Genomic DNA, 17,397 nt, shown 5'->3' with positions numbered 1-17,397 from the left:
TCAATCTTATTTATACTGACATTTTATAAAATGTATCTGCCAGAGTGAAACATTTATGTCACACCAGCTTTTTGAGGAGCTTTTAACTTTGTAATTCACCTGGTAAAACTGAAGCTTGAGGTTGCAATAATGTAATCAGTGTTTTTTTTCAGGTCCAATTCATTATTGTGGGTTTAAATAATCCACTCTGTCCGTTGTGATTGTGCATCTTTATTTTCATGCTTTGCAAAATGTCTTGATCTTTCAACGTATCATCAAACAAATGGATTTTCAGGCTTTCGCGTGGCGAAAACTGTTAAAATATTGGGACACTATCGTCCATTTCAGTAGCAAACGTCAATATTTCTTCTCGTTTAAAATCACATTTTCATTTGCACCTTGACCCAGTTCCTAGCTCTTATCCACCACAAGATCGTACCGGCCAAACTGGCTAAATTACAATGTTAGGAATCGCTATCCTATTGATTTATTTTCCTCATCAACACTAAAGATTTTACAGACGCTTGCAACTTTCATGTTCCAGTTACTCCCTGGTTAGTTTAATAGAACTCATGATAGTGTCGAATGACAGATATACGGAACAAAGTAAAACTAGATCATCGATTTTTTAAAACAGGAGGAAATGTTTTGTTATAAAAAACATAAGTTGATATTTAAATTTGAACATTCATATCTAGAAAGGTTATTTATTTTTGTCTCAATATCGAAGCAGGTGAACTGTGTGTTCAACATTTGTTACTGAAGCCACTGTACCTGTTAGAAGTAAACATCTCCTTTGGGAGCTACCCAGAGTCTGATCAGAGAAGACTGCTACTGAATATTCCGATTGCTTATGGAGGAAAGACCCACACTTTAAGAACATTTACGACATTTACGAACCGCAGGCCGAGAAAAGTTGGACTTTGGAAACTTGATCAGGGTAAACATTTATTTTTATCTTTTTAAAGTCACACTAAAATCTCCTGAGGCATCGCTGCCACGCTGCAGTCTTATAATCTAAATAGTGTACAAAACAATATCAGGGTTAAAGACACTATCCCTCGTTTTCCAACGAGACAAGCTGCGAGTGTACAAAACGCAGAATGGAACGAGGTGAAAGGTCAGCGTGGATAGATTAGTCTGAGGAACATCTGCTGACTTCCACTGTGAAATTAACCGAGTGCAGCAACGCTCCGTTTTCTCATTTCGCCTCAAGTTCCGTTAACATCACAGCCCCGTCTCGGCTTTCACAACATCCATGGTTTTTTTTTTCCGGCACTGGAGGTGTTGACGCCATGCGGGCAACATTAGTGGCTTTAAATACCTCGGCGGTTGAAACTAAAATACACACAGTCACTCGACTAGAAACAATTTACTCCGTTAGCTCATTGCGACGCATCTAATGGAAATAAAGAGCAAATTTTCCAAAGCAAATGACGTATCAAAGAAATAAAGATGAGATTGAATCTGTGAAATATATCCGGTAACATTACGGCCGCTGTCTTGGAAATACGACGAGCAATCTGCCCGACGAGCCCTCTGGTTGCTTACTAAGCACACGCTAACGGCTCCCGTTACTTTATGAATAACCAACATAACCGTTGATCTGAATTATCCGGGCTCATTTTAAGGTTTTGTCATTTCCTGGTCGTTGAAACCCCCATAATCCTCTAATCTTTTTACACAGAGCATAACCACTAAATGTGCAGCAGATGCTGCGCCCGCCTCTCCCTTTATGCGCGCACAACACCATAACCACGGGCCTATTTGGGGAAACGTTTGGCCCATTGCAGTCAAAGACACAGCGGCTTGTGAACGAGGCACGTATCACACACAAGATGAGGGGGGAGAAAAAAAAGAAAAAAAAAAACACGCTACTATATTTCACAAAGAAATCCAGTCACGGCGTCACACAACAGATGCAGTGTCACTGGATGAACTCCAGCCGTGTATCCTAATATCACACATTCATCAAGCCGGCTGCCTGGCGCACAAGTTTATTTTGTCAGATCACACCTTTCGTACCGCAGGGCTCGTCACAATATAGCAGGACAGGTAGGGTAATGTGCCCCAGCAGCTGATTATCCTCCATGTGGCAGTTTCATAGCGGTAGAGCTCCCGGGGTCATGAGGAAAACATGCATCAGAAGTCAAATTAAAAAGACTGGATGAATTCACGGATTGAAAACGGGCAATCCTACACCCTTTGAGTGTTTGACAACCGCAAACCTGCAGGACTTGTAGGTAATCTCATTGTGCAATTGGAAAGCGTGGGCATAAAGGCAGAATAGGGTGGTGTTTAAATCAGCTTTAGAAAGGACTTTTGCAACATGTTTGCTTGGATTTGTGATGCTAATGAGAGAGCCTCTTTCACAAACGACTGGAATTCACTGCAGTTTCAACACAGGTATTTATTCTTCCGAACTTCAACTGTTTGAGTAAGAAGCTGCTTAAAACACAATACTGCACCAGCGAATGCTACAGCTACCTCCTTTAGCTATTTGGCATTTAATTGACCCTGATGTGTTTGTGAAAATGTGTAGAAATGTTAGTCTTAAAGGTGACAGGCTTTTGCCAACACAGGCCTGTTTTAAGGTGTTGAATGTGAATTTCCATTAGTTATTTGTTCTTTGCACTAAAATAAAGGATTTTTAAATTTTTTTTAAAGATGACTCTGCAATAATTTCACTGGTTCAAATTGGCTGGATGTGGCCCATGGATAATGATGAGCCAAACACTTCAGCTGTAAAGCTTGTAGTCACTGAATAAAATGTTAATAAATCACAGTGCATGTGTTGTGTGATTTGCTTTTTTCAGTCTGCAATGAATTCCTTTCTCATACTCGTCGTAGCTGCATTGTCCACTCCTATGTATTTAAAGAAATGTAGTCAAGACGTCATACCATCCTGCCATTTAAAAATAAAAGGCGTTAAGTTTCTCTGGGTCGATTGTTCAGATCAGAGAATGATGGTGCTTGTTTTATATCAGGTGCCTTTCCTGACAACCTGAGCAGTTCTAGACAACCGGGCAGCGACCGGTCAGTCAGGATTTGAACCAGGAAACAAGTTTGATTCTCAAGGACATCAAGTCCAGATCACAGAATAAAAAGCTACTGAATTTTTCATTTTGTTGCGGCTGCATGCCACAATGTAGCACGGGAAAAATCTGGAGCAAGACAAAATAAATACCCGGAGCCTGTTGTGTGATATACAGCAGGTTCACCATCATGATATCAACTTTGCATTATACATAATGCAAGACAACTGAAGAATTATGTTTGTATGTCAGTCCTATTTGACACCCATCGCCCGCATTAAGAAAGTACTGAGTAACTATTAAAGTTTCTTTTGTCAAGTGTCGAACATTATCAACCTAACTATTAACCACAAACAGGAAAAAAACAAAACAGCTAAAACAGACCAAAATTAATTAATGTTTACATTTATTCCAGAAAGAGCAACACGCATAAATACTGAGCAGCTCATCGGTACAATCAATCCTTTCAAATATAACTAAAGTAGGCCAAAATTAATAAAATATGCTTTTAAGACCAAAAGTAACCAAATCAGTTTATATGACTCAGTGCAGATTTTTAAGCAAATGACAAAAATATTGTTAAATGTCAATTTACAGTGTCATTTAATCCAAGCAGCAACGTGTCATTTGAAACCGCAGATGGAGGTTTGAGTCAAACTTAATTTGGGATCCAACTATTTGATCCGGCTTGTCTTCTAACCAGAGCTTTACCCAGAATGCACTGTTGGAATAACTAATGTTTAATTAAAATTTTACTCCACACATGTGACAGCAGTTATTCGGAAAATCTGGAACATCCAAGCAGGTTGAGAGAGTTGGACAAAAAAACAGGTCGAGTCAAAAGGACAGTTGATGCTGATTTGAATGTTTCTGGTCGACGGTGCGTCGCTGTTAACCCGTACAGAAGTCTTTTCCCCACAATCGAAGGGTGATCCTTTCTTTTCTTTCTTCTTTTTCTCCCTAACATATGCTCCATTCTACAATCATTGTTCCTCAATGTGACCCTCCAGGTCCAACATGATCAGCCAAACATCACCTCCCACAGAAGAGTTTGGTAATCTGACCACATGTCGCCTGTTGTGATGAGTTAAGTTGATCTGTGGTAGATGGGCAAGACTGATCTTCCAAGGATCCAGAGAATCTCCCTTATGACTTCTGGTTTGGCAGAGGACGGCGGAATAGTAAAATGTGTGGCTCTGGAAGGTGTAAGACAAAAATAAGAACACGGTTATGAAAAGTGTGATACGTTGTGGAAACTTGACGCTTGTGGATTCTTTTACATTAGATTTTGAATGGAGAGTGAGACTGGGTTTGGCATCTCTTATATGCTACAATGATAGTTTGTACATGACAAAAGGTAGTCCCGGTTTCATTCAACACATGATTAAGTAGAATTGTGGAAGACTTTCGGTCATTTACCAAGTATATAAGCCAGACACAAACAACTTTAAATGGTGTACACATGTGATTAGCCTAAGGAAGAAATATAGATGCAGTCCAAGTTCCCTGTATGAAGTGAGTCTCAGTTGCTTAAACCCACAGCAACAATGATTAATGATACATTTCTATAATAGATTTTGGTGCCAATGCCTTTATTTGAAACAGTTCAAATACTTAATATACCGGTATAACTAAAAAGAATAATGTAGATACCTGGCTGGTGGATCATGTAATGCACCCATCCTTGGCTTTGCTGGACCCCGAGGTTCCTCCACTCAGTCTCTGACATCAAATGGGTCTTAGGTACACGCTTTGCTATATCTTTAGGAAGCATCACATGCCTGTGGGGGGGAAAAAGGATTGGGTTTAACTTATGAACTGTACCTAAATTCAACTCGACCACCATGGTTCTGTGAGCCACGTCATGTATTACTTTGTTAAAGCTCAAGCCTGAAAGTGTCAGTGAAAGTTTCCATGTCAAGCAAATCAAACTTACCTGTATTCGTATTTCTCGTCGTCATATTTATCAGAGTAGTAGATCTGTTTATGAGACATATCGGAGCCTGAGAAGAAAACAAGGATGGTTGAAACAAAGTGTCTACAACTGAAGTAATTACAACGGCGTAATGTTTAGTTGGGCTCGGAAGAAGCTAATGCTAAGCTAACGTGGCACAAGTTAGCCAGAACGAGCGTTACCTCCGACAATGTATGTTTATAGAACTCAAATATGAGATTTAGCAGTTGTGTCACATTTGAAAAACGTTCAAAATTACCTTATAAAGCTGACAAGGTATCCTGGTGTTTAAAAAGGCACTAATTCCAGTTTTTATTAGCGTCCCAGAGTAAAATGCTGCTCGCTCGCTCTTTGTTTCCCTCTCGAATGTTTGCGACCCGCTTTTCACCGTTCAAATACACTGCGCCTCACCCTATTGGTCGATTCGAGTACAGAGCCGTGGCTCTATTGGTCAGTCGTTTCGTTGACGGAAGTGACGTTCGTGCTATGCGGTGGCCTCATTGGTCTGCGTTATAGAAACTTAATTTCGCCTATTGTGATTACGTAATCTGTGACCCAGATCTGCATTCTGGTGATGACACTATTTTATGTAATATTTCACTCTCTCTCACTCAAAAACTAAAAGTGAAATGTAATATCAACAGGGTGGCTGTTAAACTGAAACTTACATTTTAAAAAGCATTTATTACAAATGTAATGAAAATACCTTTTTTTATAAGAGGACATACATTTAGAATTTACAGTTGGATTATTCCCAGAAAAACATTCTATATTTTCCTGGATGGACAGTTACACCATGATACATCCTGGGCAGGTTACAGAGTAACAGACAACCTGACACACTGACAGTCACACCAAAGAGCAACTTAGGGGCACCAATTCATCTCAAATTGCATGTTTTTGGACACCCATGTGTGAGGAAACCCACACATGGGGAAAAGCATGCAAACTCCAGACATAAAGGCCAGTATATGAACCCATGACCTTCTTGCTCTCAGGCGAGAGTACTAACCACTAATCACTAGCCACGAATCTCTGAACATGCTTATTTATCTATATGCTGAAGCAACTACTGAGATCAATAAAGTAGAGAAAGGAATTCCGAAATTGAAAATTAATGACAAATGATGGAGATGATTTGTTTAGAAAACTATCTTTGATGCATCTTGATCGGACTGGTTTGACTGAGAAAAATGTAAATGCATTTCAAAGAATTGAGTTTCCCATAAAGTGATTAAAAGTCCTTCTAGTCATCAAAAGGGGTGTGGCATTGTGGTAAAGTGGTTGGCACTTTCACACCACAGTAACAGGATCCCTGGGTCGACTTCAGGCTTGGAGCCTCACTGTGTGTCGTTTGCATGATCTCCCTGTGCGTGTGTGGGCTTTTTCCATTCACAGTACAAAAACTTGCGTTTGAGTACAATTAGTTGCCGGGAATTGCCTGTAGATGTGACCACCAAACCCCACTGGAGAAGCAGCAGAGGACGCATTTTTATTTTTAGTGAGTTTCGTGGATGGAATTTAGACACCATCGCCTGTGCCCGTAAATGTTATTTTTACCCAAAGTATATAATGTTTAGAGTTTCGTGTCAGATAAGCAGTGCTGTCACAGTAAATGTGCCTGTCTAACACAAAACAGGCTAAATTTAGAGGAGAAGGAGTCATATGATGAAATGAATGTCCACGTTGGAGCAACAGGAGAGGAGGGGTTGTCCACTCCGGTAAGTCCCACAGTCAAATATAGCTCTGCAGACGTGTCAGTGAGCGGCTGGTCGCGGTTACCCGCTCCCCCCTGTATATATATATATGTGCTCACGCATGCATCTTGAGGGTCGGGTCCACACATGAAGTTGTATTATTTCAAAGCAAGACGCAGCCTCCATCACCTGCCACTGTCACCTGTGAGCGTCAATCACGCTCGGAACGCACGTCGCTCTCCCTGGAAGAAGCACTTTTATTTGATTGGTCGAGCCGTGGATTTGAGGCGGGCGCTTCCTGGCCTTTCCTGAAATCCCATTGGACGAGAGGCGCTGGTGGACGTGACGCAACCTGGAATTCCCAAAGTTCCCAAGTTCAGAGGGAGAGGAGAGGAGCAGCGTTCTTTACTGAAAAACAGTTAAAAACGTTTGGCAGGAAATAAACCACCAGCGGCTGCGGCGTGAGCAAGCGGGTAAATAAAAACGTCTTGTCCGGGAGTGTTTTGACGGAGGGGGGCGTGTGCTCGAGGCGCCTGCTAACAGCTGGGCCTGAGTGGAAACGCGGAAGAGTGGGAAGTGGGAATGTTCAGCCTTCCATCCTTTGTTTACCATCACGAGTGAACCTTACATTTGGTTGCTACAACAAACGAGACCCCCTCAAGTGGCTCTCTTATACGTGCAAACCAGAGCTTCAGGGCGTGTGAATGTGGTCTCCGTGTGAGTATTACCGTTTGTTAGCTCGTTGCAGAATCAATGGAGTGGGCTGCGCGTGTCGGGGGGTTTGACCATTTTTGGTAATTTAGCTGCTGCACGGATTGACTACATGAATGGATCTGAATGAATGGTTGACAGGAAATAGGTACGGCAATCAGAAATTCCTGATTTCTTTATTTTTCTGACTGGACCTCTTGTTTTAAACTGCGCAGCAGTGTATTATGGACGCCACCGCGCCGTTACATAACTTGAATCAACGACAATCTGCTTTCAATCCCCCCCGGTGCGCAGTGTATTAGGTCCTAAACTGTATTGTCGTTGCATAATTGCAACATTTAACACGATAATCTTCAGCGTAATTAGATTTATTTCAACGTTTCGCGTGCACACGACGGCGAATCTAAGCGGCCGAGAGCTGCAGACAGATTATTTAATGTGTATAATCTCACTCACTGCAGCCAGTCATACACCGGCTGTGCATTAGGCATGTAAAGTGAAGACACGTTGTTTCTGTCGTCATCTGCAGGATACCATCCAGCTGAATCTGTCCCGTGCTCTGCCGAGTTGAGCCTGACGAGGGCGATGTCTGACCACAGCAACAGCACAGGCAGCACCGGCTCCTCCACCAACAGCTGGACCCTCCTGTCCCCAGAGGTGAGACATCCGAGGAGGCTCAACTCATCATCATCATCACCTAACTATCTTCTATACCTGTTTTGTTTATCCCATACAGCTGACTGCGGGGGAAGGCAGTATGCGCCCTGCACAGGCCTCCAGTGCTATCATAGGGCTAAGACAGGGAGACACACACAGGAAGTCCATGTGTGCACTGAGAGAACATGCAGACTCCTCACAGACAGCCCACCAAACTTGACTCCAGCCAGGGATATTCTGTGAAGAAAGAGTGCTAAACACTATACTACTAGACTGCTCCTTATATATCGAATTTTACTTGAATAGCCATTTTCAGACAATAAACGCAACTCAATGTGTTTTAATGGTGTCACTAAATCATTTGATGTCTAAGTACTGTGCCTGAAATACATGAGGCTGTACACCAACAAGAAAATATCTGATTTGTTTTGCATTTATTCTGCAACAGCGAGCTATAATCTCAGTCAATCTAGCCAGTGTCCGCGAGTATAACAAGATGAACTAGAAGTAATTTCAGGGTCCGCTGAGAGTCCCCATCCCACCGTCATGCAGTATGTACAAGGAGATAAAACAGCCCTCAGCATATTTAAATGACAGTAAAATATTTTAAGTCCACATTTGACTGTTTTTTATATTTCACAAACTAATAGGTAAAATTGACGGTTCAAATCAGAAATAAATAACTAAAAGCACAGTATAAAATGTAGTGAATCAAATGAGTGGCTTTGTTTTGGCCTCTGTGTGCAGGAATGAACATGCATGCCCGAATTGTGTGCACTGTAAATGTCAAGGTCAGTTTTTCCAATTAGGGTCTAGTAGGTGTTAATGCAAATACTCAGAGGAAGTCTGATCCCATTGGATATTTGACTCCACAGGAAGTTGCCATTGAAAATGTCGGGCCTGTGGATGACGGCACCGAGAGCCTGGGCGACGTCCCCAGTCTCGCCGAGGAGGTGGCAGGTATTGACAAGACACAAATACATGGAGATCAAATGTGGAGTTTAATATTTTAGTTTTGACCTTGTGTGAATGTCATTTTATCAGGGGCGGCTGCAGAGTTTAAACCACCTGAGATCCCCGTGGAGACGGTCCTATCTGAAGAAGGACATCAGGTTAGTATGCAGCTATCAAAGCAGTAAATAGGCCATCATTATGAAACCCTTTCAAAGGAATAATGCATTTTTTACTCTGTTTCAATGGAGTAAAATGGAAAGTAAATTCAGTGTGAAAAACTGAAAATGTAACTCTAAAAGTATTGAATTATCTTTTTTTCTTCCCTCCTTCATCATTAGATCTGTCAGGAAACTTCTCCAGATTCCAGTGAGGGTCCCAGCCCATCTAGTCCAGACCGGCTGAGTCCTGTCCCACCGAACCCCAGTGACCTTCCAGACCTGGACCTGGAGAGTCAGGCTCCAGTCATTCACGACATTGTAACCAGCTCCCCCAGTGACAACGAGCATCTGTGTGCCATGCCGTTTGTCACCAACATCGATCTGAGGCCTTCCCTCGATATTCCACCTGTTGAAGACCTGCCTCTGGAGCCTGAGGAGTCCGACGTGGCTCCTCCCCAAACCGAGTTCTCTTCTGAAGAGCTCGTGCTCGACACCCCTGATGATGCTGCCCTGGCTCTCACAAGTCCTCCTGAGGAGAGTCTTCACGTCTTCAGTGTCGACCCTAATGTTAAAATCCCCACAGAGACTCTAACGGCCGCCGACGCCACTGCTGATGTTGAAGGTGACATCAGCTTTGTTCCAGAGATTACAGATCCATCGAGCCTGGGGACAGAGCCCACTGAACGAAGTACAGCACTGGAGACTGTTGGTTCATCTGTATCAGAAGAACCTGTGGAGGAGGAGGAGGAGGAAGAGGAGGTGGAGGAGGAGGTGCAGGCTTCTGTTGAAGCAGAGCTGTCAGAGCCGCCTGAGACACTGATCCAAGATGATAGTGAATATAAAGAAGGTATGACTTGTCCTACAGGAATATTTAGGAGTGGCGAGTGTTGGTGTTTGATGTTGTCAGTCATCCAGGTCACAGTATCACAAAGGCATCCAGACTTGCTCTGAGTTGTGGTATATAACTTCAGGAGCTCCAAACAGGTGCTTCACAGTACTTCGATGTAATATTAGCTCCACAAATGATGTAGTCTAATAACTAGGCTTTTGAAAATGATTCATACAAAACAATTCAAGGCAAACAACCACAATTTTGTGTTTTGTTTTTTAATCTAATAATTAAGTCTATAATACGACTAATAATCCATCATCTATACCTGCTTAATCATGCGTAAGGTCACAGGGGTCTAAGCCAAAAGCAGCCGGCAACCAATTTCTAGGTTGGTGAAGTAATATAGTAATGTATTCCTTGTGTATTATTCCTCAAAATGTATACATTTAGAAAGAATACAATTCTACATGTCATGAAGTCAAGGCAGCTCTTTTTATTGTGCTTTTCATTCATGACAATAACATCAATAGTTCTACGATTTTCTCTAATAGAAATGCAAGAGAATAAAGTTATACATCACTCTCATGAGATAAGCAAAACAAAGAATATTTAAGTTCAGAGCTGCAGATGTTGTACCTGTGTCATACCTGTGAGAAGTGAACAGCTGAGTCCTCTCGAGATAAAGTTCTGAGTCAAATAACCTGCTCTGGAGCGCCAGGGCAAAGAAGTGAGTGATGGGACAGTCATTTAACTACAGCTCATTTCTCTGTGCAGTTCTGCTCTAACGGAAATAATCAGAAATAATTGCAAGCCTGTGTTTCCCCACTCTATCATCCAAAATACAAGTTATCGTAAAAAGATCACTCGCCGAAGTATTGACATCTTGAAGCTTTTTGACATATTGAGTCTCAAAACTAAATGAATAATTTGTTTTCAGCATCTGGAAATCCAGGCGAAGTTATACTTTGATCTTGGTAATTGGCAAAAATACAGCCATTGATGAAGAAACCATAAACTACCACACAATGAAAACAGGACTTTGGTGCCTCCTGGTTGGCTTCGGCCTCGCGGCTTTTTCCTGGCTTGGAAAGCAAATAGTTTATGGCACTTTGTAATTAGCACAAGTCGATGGAAGAAGAAAATGAGTCTTCTGGCGGGAGAAATCATTAACATGTTTCTTATCGGTGTCATGCTGGCAGCTGGAAAGTAATTCATCAGTGCGACAGGGAGGCCGCCACCCCACCGAGAAACCAAGAAACCCCCATGCATGAAATTAGTGCTGTAGTATTTTAGTGAGAAAATGTCATCCGTTTCCACACGCAACACAGCTTCTTCTGTCAGACATTTGTCTCTTGGTGTTTGCACACGTTTATAGTTTGCAGTAAATGTGTTCACTCAGACTCTGGTATTTTACATGAGTGCGCCTGCCAGCAGATAATTCTGCTGGAAATAAATCCAGTTCCTCAGTTGCCGAAGACGTTGGAACGATTTGCCGAAGCGAGTCTGAACCCACAGTTCAACACGTGTGATTCAGATTCAGCCACGCAGTTCTGATCTGTCACAAATCCACATTTTTACATGTGACAGCTCGTCGGGGTTTCCTGTTCGGAATTCATTTGTCTTCCTCTGCCTCTCTGCCCCTCTTAGAGCCGTCCGCTAGTTTTGACGTTGGCGACACAAGCGGCTTCGAGGACGGCCTGAGGAGGAGGACCGCGCCTGCGTTCGAGGCAGCCAGGCCAAGAACTTCAGACGAGGAAGATGACGAAGAGGAAGTGGAATTCAAGCTGGCTGAGAAGAAGGAGGAAAAGCCATGGTTCTCCATGAACAAGTGCATTGTGGGAGCTCTGGTGCTGCTTTTCTTAGGCTCCCTCTTTCTCTCAGGTGAGTTCCTCTCACTTCTAACGTCAGCCTGCTTCGCTTCTGCTGTCATGCACTGGGTTGTGTTAACTGCCCATTGTATTGAGAATTTAACAAAGGCTATTAGGTATTTTTTTTAAGAAGAGGTAGATCATTTGATTTCCTGACCAGGTCACATAAAGAAAATGTCGAAGGAAAAGTCAAAAATGCAAAAAAATAAAATATAAATGAATATTTCAGTGGTAGTTAGTGTTACATGGTTTTGATAGAATTACTGTTCCTCTAAAATACCTGTATTTCTTTGTTCGTTGATTTTAATTGTAATCTTTCAACACAGTGAAGATGAGTAATGGCACACCCAAAACATAACTACATAGACTCCAAACATAAATCTGCCACCTTCAAGTTGTATTGCATGGAGATGAATTTTCATGAGACTCTTCCTCCCTGGTCGACAAACGGGCACAGAGTTGCTCAAAAGACCTTTTTTCCTTCTCAAAATTCTCACCAGAAAGTTCCCCGATGAAGCCTTCCCTTATTTGACGACATTAGAATTTTCAAAGTGCATAAGCCAATTTGTTTGCAGTTGTCAGCGATGGTGAGATGTGTGCTCTTGGATCTTGTTGACTAAGCTGCACTATGTCAACAGGTTTGCTCTCTGACCTGGATAATGGCAGGTCCAGCACGACTGATAAGACAGCAGTGTAAGCTCCTGCACTCGCTGGCTAACGCTCAATAACTGGCCCAAGCACTTATCTGGCTTGACAGTTCATGCAGTGGCAGCAGAAAACGGCAAATAACATGCATTCTGAATTGTACAATAACATTTCTGCTCACTGTTTTTGAAGGGGTCAGTGGATGTTCCGGGTGTTGTCTATTACAGTCTGTGTGTTTGGTGCAGCACAAAATGTTTCTTTTTAGTATAACAACATAAAAATCTGCATGAATAAACACTGTTTACTACAGGGCGACGCCTTAGGTCAAAGAATGTATTTGACAACAGAAGCCTGTGCTGTTGCAGACAGCTTGGCAGCTGTATGTCAATAAAAAGTGTCTTCTGCCCACGTTTCCCAAAGGTCTTGTTTTCTCGTTCGACAGGTGACTTTGACGCCTCCGACCTGAGCGATGGGGAACAAAGCCAGGTCTGTATCCACCGTCACTTACTCATCCACTCACTCATTCTCAGTCTCCAAGCACGCGTCTATAGAATGGCATTTTGAAACGCAAATATGTGACTTAAAACGTAAAAAGATATAAACATTTAAAAGCATGTGTTCTATTTATATTCATGCGATTTTCCATCCAGGACTGGCTTAGTGGTGATCCACAGGATATGAAAGAGCTATTGGATAAACTGATGCAGGAAAACCAGCAAATCACTCAGCTAGAGGCTCAACTGCAGGTCAGTATGCAGTAGCAGTGCTAAATATGTAGGTATGAAGAGACAGCAGGTTAACTAATGGGGGTCCAAGTCGTGCAGCACCTGGATTCAACCCAAGCCTCTATTGTGAGCTGCTGTCTTCTTTTTTTTTCTTTTTTTTTCTTTTTTTTTTATCAAGTCTCAAAAAGAAGAACTTGACTCGGCACTGAAGGCGGTGGCAGCCAGCGGGGATGAGCAGGGTGAAGCTGATCTGGAAAAAGAAAATGCAAAGTTGAAGGAGGAACTGTCATCTCTGCCTGAGCTGAAGAAAGAGCTCGAGAGTCTGAGAGCTCGAGTGACTGAACTCAGTCAGCTCAAAGGTACGGTGTGGAAACGGCTCACTACATTCAAAACTTGCTTCTTTCCTGTGAATATTTATTGAATTGGCTATCTAAAAAAAAAAAATAAAAATGTGATTGCTGCTGATTACTTCTATATTTTGAATTTTCCACACAGCTGATCAGGAACTTCTCCCATCTTCTTCCACTGCAGCCTCTCAACCAGATGACAAAGGGGGTCCGAGTAATCAGAAAGCAGCCGGACCACAGCGGAGACAGGATCCAGCTGAGGGAGGGAAGCTGAAGGAGGAACTCCAGCGACAGAAAGGTCTTTTAGAGGAGAGCAAGAAACGGCTGCAAATGATGAAAAAAGATGGCGGCGAGAGGAAACAAGTGAGGGACCATTTGGAGCAGATCCAGAAGAGACTCTCCGAACAAGTTGAGAGGTGGGAGAAGAAGAAGCCGCAGGAGTATAAATGGAAAGAGAGCAAAGGCAAAGACCACTGGAAGAAGGGGGACAAGAAGGAGTGGAGAGGAGAGAAAGAATGGAAACACGGCAAGGAGGGAGGAAAGAGGGAAAAAGAGGAGAAGAGGGAGAAGGACCGGAAATCTGACAAACAAAATTCTCACAAAGAGGCCTGGAGGAAACACCAGGACGAGTGGGAGAGGAAGAAAGACCAGCGCAAATCTGACAGAGAGGAAAGGAGGAAGGAGAAACCGTGGCACAGCCGGCCCGCCAAAAACTCCCACCATCATCATCATCATCATCATCACCAGGATCACCCGCACCAGCACCACCATCAGCAGCCGCGCCAGCCTCACCAGCACCACCACGACTTCTGGAGGGACCAGGAGCAGAAGCTGCAGCGCAACGTCCGCCCCCAGCTGGGCTGCACCTCGGTGGAGGCCTGCGCCAGCAGGGAGGGGCTCTACCCGGTGGAGCTGCCCGAGTTCGAGGAGCTGCTGGAGGGCTACCTGAGCAAGCTGGAGGGCGCCTTGCCCGAGAGCAAGGACAAGATCGCCAAGCTGACCACCGACTTCTTCGAGGACGGCGTGTTCATCCACGACAGGGTCCTTTTCAGCGACTTTGCCGAGGACGTGGCGGACATCCTGGAGGACATGGTGGACGTGTTGGAGGCCAACGGGCAGAAGGACAACGACTCCCTGGAGGAGGAGATGGAGGAGTTCGAGCGAGAGGCCCTGTGGAAGTTTGCAGCCACGGCGTAGAAAAAGAGACACAGATTTAAGGGGAGTGGAATCCAGGTGGAAGATACAGCACAAGTGGTGGTTTTCTAGGACATTTCTTGCCGACCTTCTCCTCTCCAGAGCTGTAATTGTAGTAGCTTCCGGTCCAGAGTGGTTGTGCCTCTCATAAATGTGTCCCTATGAGTCTCCTACTATAAGCTAGACTTGTATTTGTCATTTTGGACTTAGTTGTTGTTACCTACCTCTGTCAGGTCATGCCTCCTAAAGCAAAATCCTTCAGTACAGTGTTGTGTGAATTTCCCTCTGATATTTAGTGCTATACATAGTGCATGTTCCTTCCAGTTCATCGTGTAAATTCACACTGATAGTTGACAGGATCTCACGGCGGGGGTGTTTGGATCAATCCCATTCATTAGTACAGAAGCGATCAATAACAGGAAGACAAAAAGTGTTTGACTGTAAAATACTCTTCTGTCACTTGACTCTGCCTCGTGTGGGAAACTCTTCAGAGCAAGCAGGTTAAAACAAATACTGGGACGTTTGTGCCGATGCCAGTTGCCAGGTGTAACTGTGTAATCCCTGAGGACGAGATCCCGCTTCTCTCTGCAGTAGAGTCAGATCAGGTCAGACCAGTTTGGGTTTTGTCTCAGCAGCTCTTTGGTAGACATGGGCACACACAACACACACACACACACACACAAGGCCACTGTTTGAGTGCCCTTGGCGTTTTGATTTGGAGTTTAAATAACAGTTTTTCCCTCTTAAACTCCCAGCTGTCAACCAACGGTCAAATACCTGTCTGGTGAGGCCTCCGAGACGCAATAGGACGAAGTAATTCAGAGCCATAGCTACATTTAAAGACGGCTAAACCACTTCAGCACTTTTCACAAGCATACAAGAAACGCTTTTTGTCACTTTTCACTTCTACACGTTTGGTTTGGGGGGGGGGGGGGGGTGATTATTTTTTATTTTTTTAGCTCTGTAGTCGTCCTTGATATGTTTTGTAAAGTAGCTCAAAGGGACCTTCAACACATGACCTGAGTAAAAGTACATAGGCTAGTGATCTGTAGTGTAGCTGCTCCCTTTGTTTGTATAAGTTTGTTTGTTTTCTCCACCACATTGTAATTGGCAAACCAAATCAGAATTTTCAAATTTTGTTCAAACACAGTAATAAATTGCATGCAAGTGGTTTTGTTGGGTTTTAGGGGAGAAAAAAGATCCACATGAAAGATGCTGCGTTTCATCTATTTCTAGTGGTTCTGAGTTGGATAAGCCAGGTGAAAGTGAAATAACAGCACAAAGTCCAAAAAGTATTGCAGCATTGAGTGAAGACAAAATCAGTTTTTGATTCATGTCACATTTAATGTTTCCCCTTTTTTATGGATGTGAAGTTTAATATAGGCTTGATTGTGTGTGTGCATGTGTTTTCTCCTTTCTGTTCTTGACTGAAAGAAGCTTTGAAGTGTTTCATATTTTATTTATTCTGTCCCTACACTGCGACTCTTTCCTTTCCTTTTTTTTTTTTTTTTTTTTTTAACGTGCAGAACCACAGTTTGTGTCCCAGGCCACACACATTGAATGTGAAAATGGTGAAGCTTTTGTTTTGTAAGTTTGATTCTTCAGAAATTCTGCTGCTGCTTATGTGCCTTTATTATTCTCGATATCTTAGATTGGACAAGAGGTCTTTGATTACATTTGCTTTTGCAAGATTAGGAAGAAATCCAAGTTTACATGACGTGCAGTGTTACTGCTGTTTATAGGGCCGGGATTGAATGTGGTAGGGTTTACACACGACGTGTTGAACTGATTTTTGTTTTATTGTTCTCTGCGGTTTGTGAGGAGAACTGTTTTCTGAAGGTTTTTAGACCAAAGGAAGAGAACGAAAGTATACTTTAATCAATATGAAACACTAAATGAAAGTTGAATCAATATTTGAAGAGTAACTTTTCTTTTGTCTTTGTGGGACAACAGTAGGACTCTGCGCTTACTGATTATGCAGGACCTTGCTCAAACATTGATGTAATCGAGGCCTGGACTATTTCTCATTTCTCCCATTATCAGCTATGTCCTATTTTAGGAAGTCATTGTTGAGTTCAATAAATTTTTCACCAATAAGAATGTGAGTTTTGTCTTTTTAGTCAGTCATTCATCAAGCGAAAGCATTTCAGTGTGTCTTTCTTTTGGTTATATTCATCATAATGACAAACTGTGATAAACAGCGGGATATCCTAATGTGACTATCATACCACTAAATCATTCACAATGACACCAAGCCGTGTGCGATGCGCAGTATCTTTGACTCACTCTCCGGTGGGAAGTGGAAGTGTTGGCATGACAGGCATCTATTATCACAACTGCGAAGCCAAACTAAAATATTTACACCCAGATTAAATGCTCAGCGGAGGCTCACACGTTCACAGCAACGCCAACTCCGCTGTTCGCAGCGACACTATAACCCTCCAGTCGTGGACCTGATATGCTGACGGAACAGGAATGTAAGCAACCGCGGAGAACAAGACCGTCATTATGAAACTGCAGCCAGAGATTGTCATTCTTTACATTCTACAAACAAAATTTCAAGAGGCGTTTCCGCCTCCTCTCTTCCACTTTGACATATTTTTCAGGGGTCAACATCCGACAGACGAGTAACTAGTCAACA

General features: G+C 42.9%; 2 protein-coding genes across 3 annotated transcripts; one reads left to right on the top strand and one right to left on the bottom strand.

Moving 5' to 3' along the window:
• Positions 1 to 1,961: 1,961 nt before the first annotated feature.
• On the bottom strand, positions 1,962 to 5,336 carry cks1b (CDC28 protein kinase regulatory subunit 1B). The gene is made up of 4 exons (XM_080485784.1): positions 5,228 to 5,336; positions 4,951 to 5,017; positions 4,668 to 4,795; positions 1,962 to 4,210 (listed from the first exon to the last, which is right to left on the bottom strand). The coding sequence occupies exons 2-4, from the start codon at positions 5,007 to 5,009 to the stop codon at positions 4,161 to 4,163; spliced, it is 237 nt and encodes a 78-aa protein (XP_080341910.1). The 5' UTR covers positions 5,010 to 5,017; positions 5,228 to 5,336; the 3' UTR covers positions 1,962 to 4,160.
• A 1,382-nt stretch (positions 5,337 to 6,718) lies between these two features.
• On the top strand, positions 6,719 to 16,842 carry pbxip1a (pre-B-cell leukemia homeobox interacting protein 1a). 2 transcript variants are annotated; one of them, XM_080485783.1, is made up of 10 exons: positions 6,719 to 7,138; positions 7,906 to 8,033; positions 8,909 to 8,993; positions 9,078 to 9,145; positions 9,326 to 9,992; positions 11,625 to 11,858; positions 12,933 to 12,976; positions 13,141 to 13,236; positions 13,394 to 13,574; positions 13,747 to 16,842. In XM_080485783.1, the coding sequence occupies exons 2-10, from the start codon at positions 7,962 to 7,964 to the stop codon at positions 14,757 to 14,759; spliced, it is 2,460 nt and encodes an 819-aa protein (XP_080341909.1). In that variant the 5' UTR covers positions 6,719 to 7,138; positions 7,906 to 7,961; the 3' UTR covers positions 14,760 to 16,842. The 2 variants fall into 2 exon arrangements, with proteins under 2 accessions (XP_080341909.1, XP_080341908.1); XM_080485782.1 differs by having other exon boundaries at positions 13,711 to 16,842.
• Positions 16,843 to 17,397: the final 555 nt, after the last annotated feature.

The sequence above is a fragment of the Lipophrys pholis genome, assembly GCF_963383615.2.
Source record: "Lipophrys pholis genome assembly, chromosome: 17".
NCBI lineage: Eukaryota > Metazoa > Chordata > Actinopteri > Blenniiformes > Blenniidae > Lipophrys > Lipophrys pholis.
This window is presented reverse-complemented; position numbering and strand designations above follow the sequence as displayed.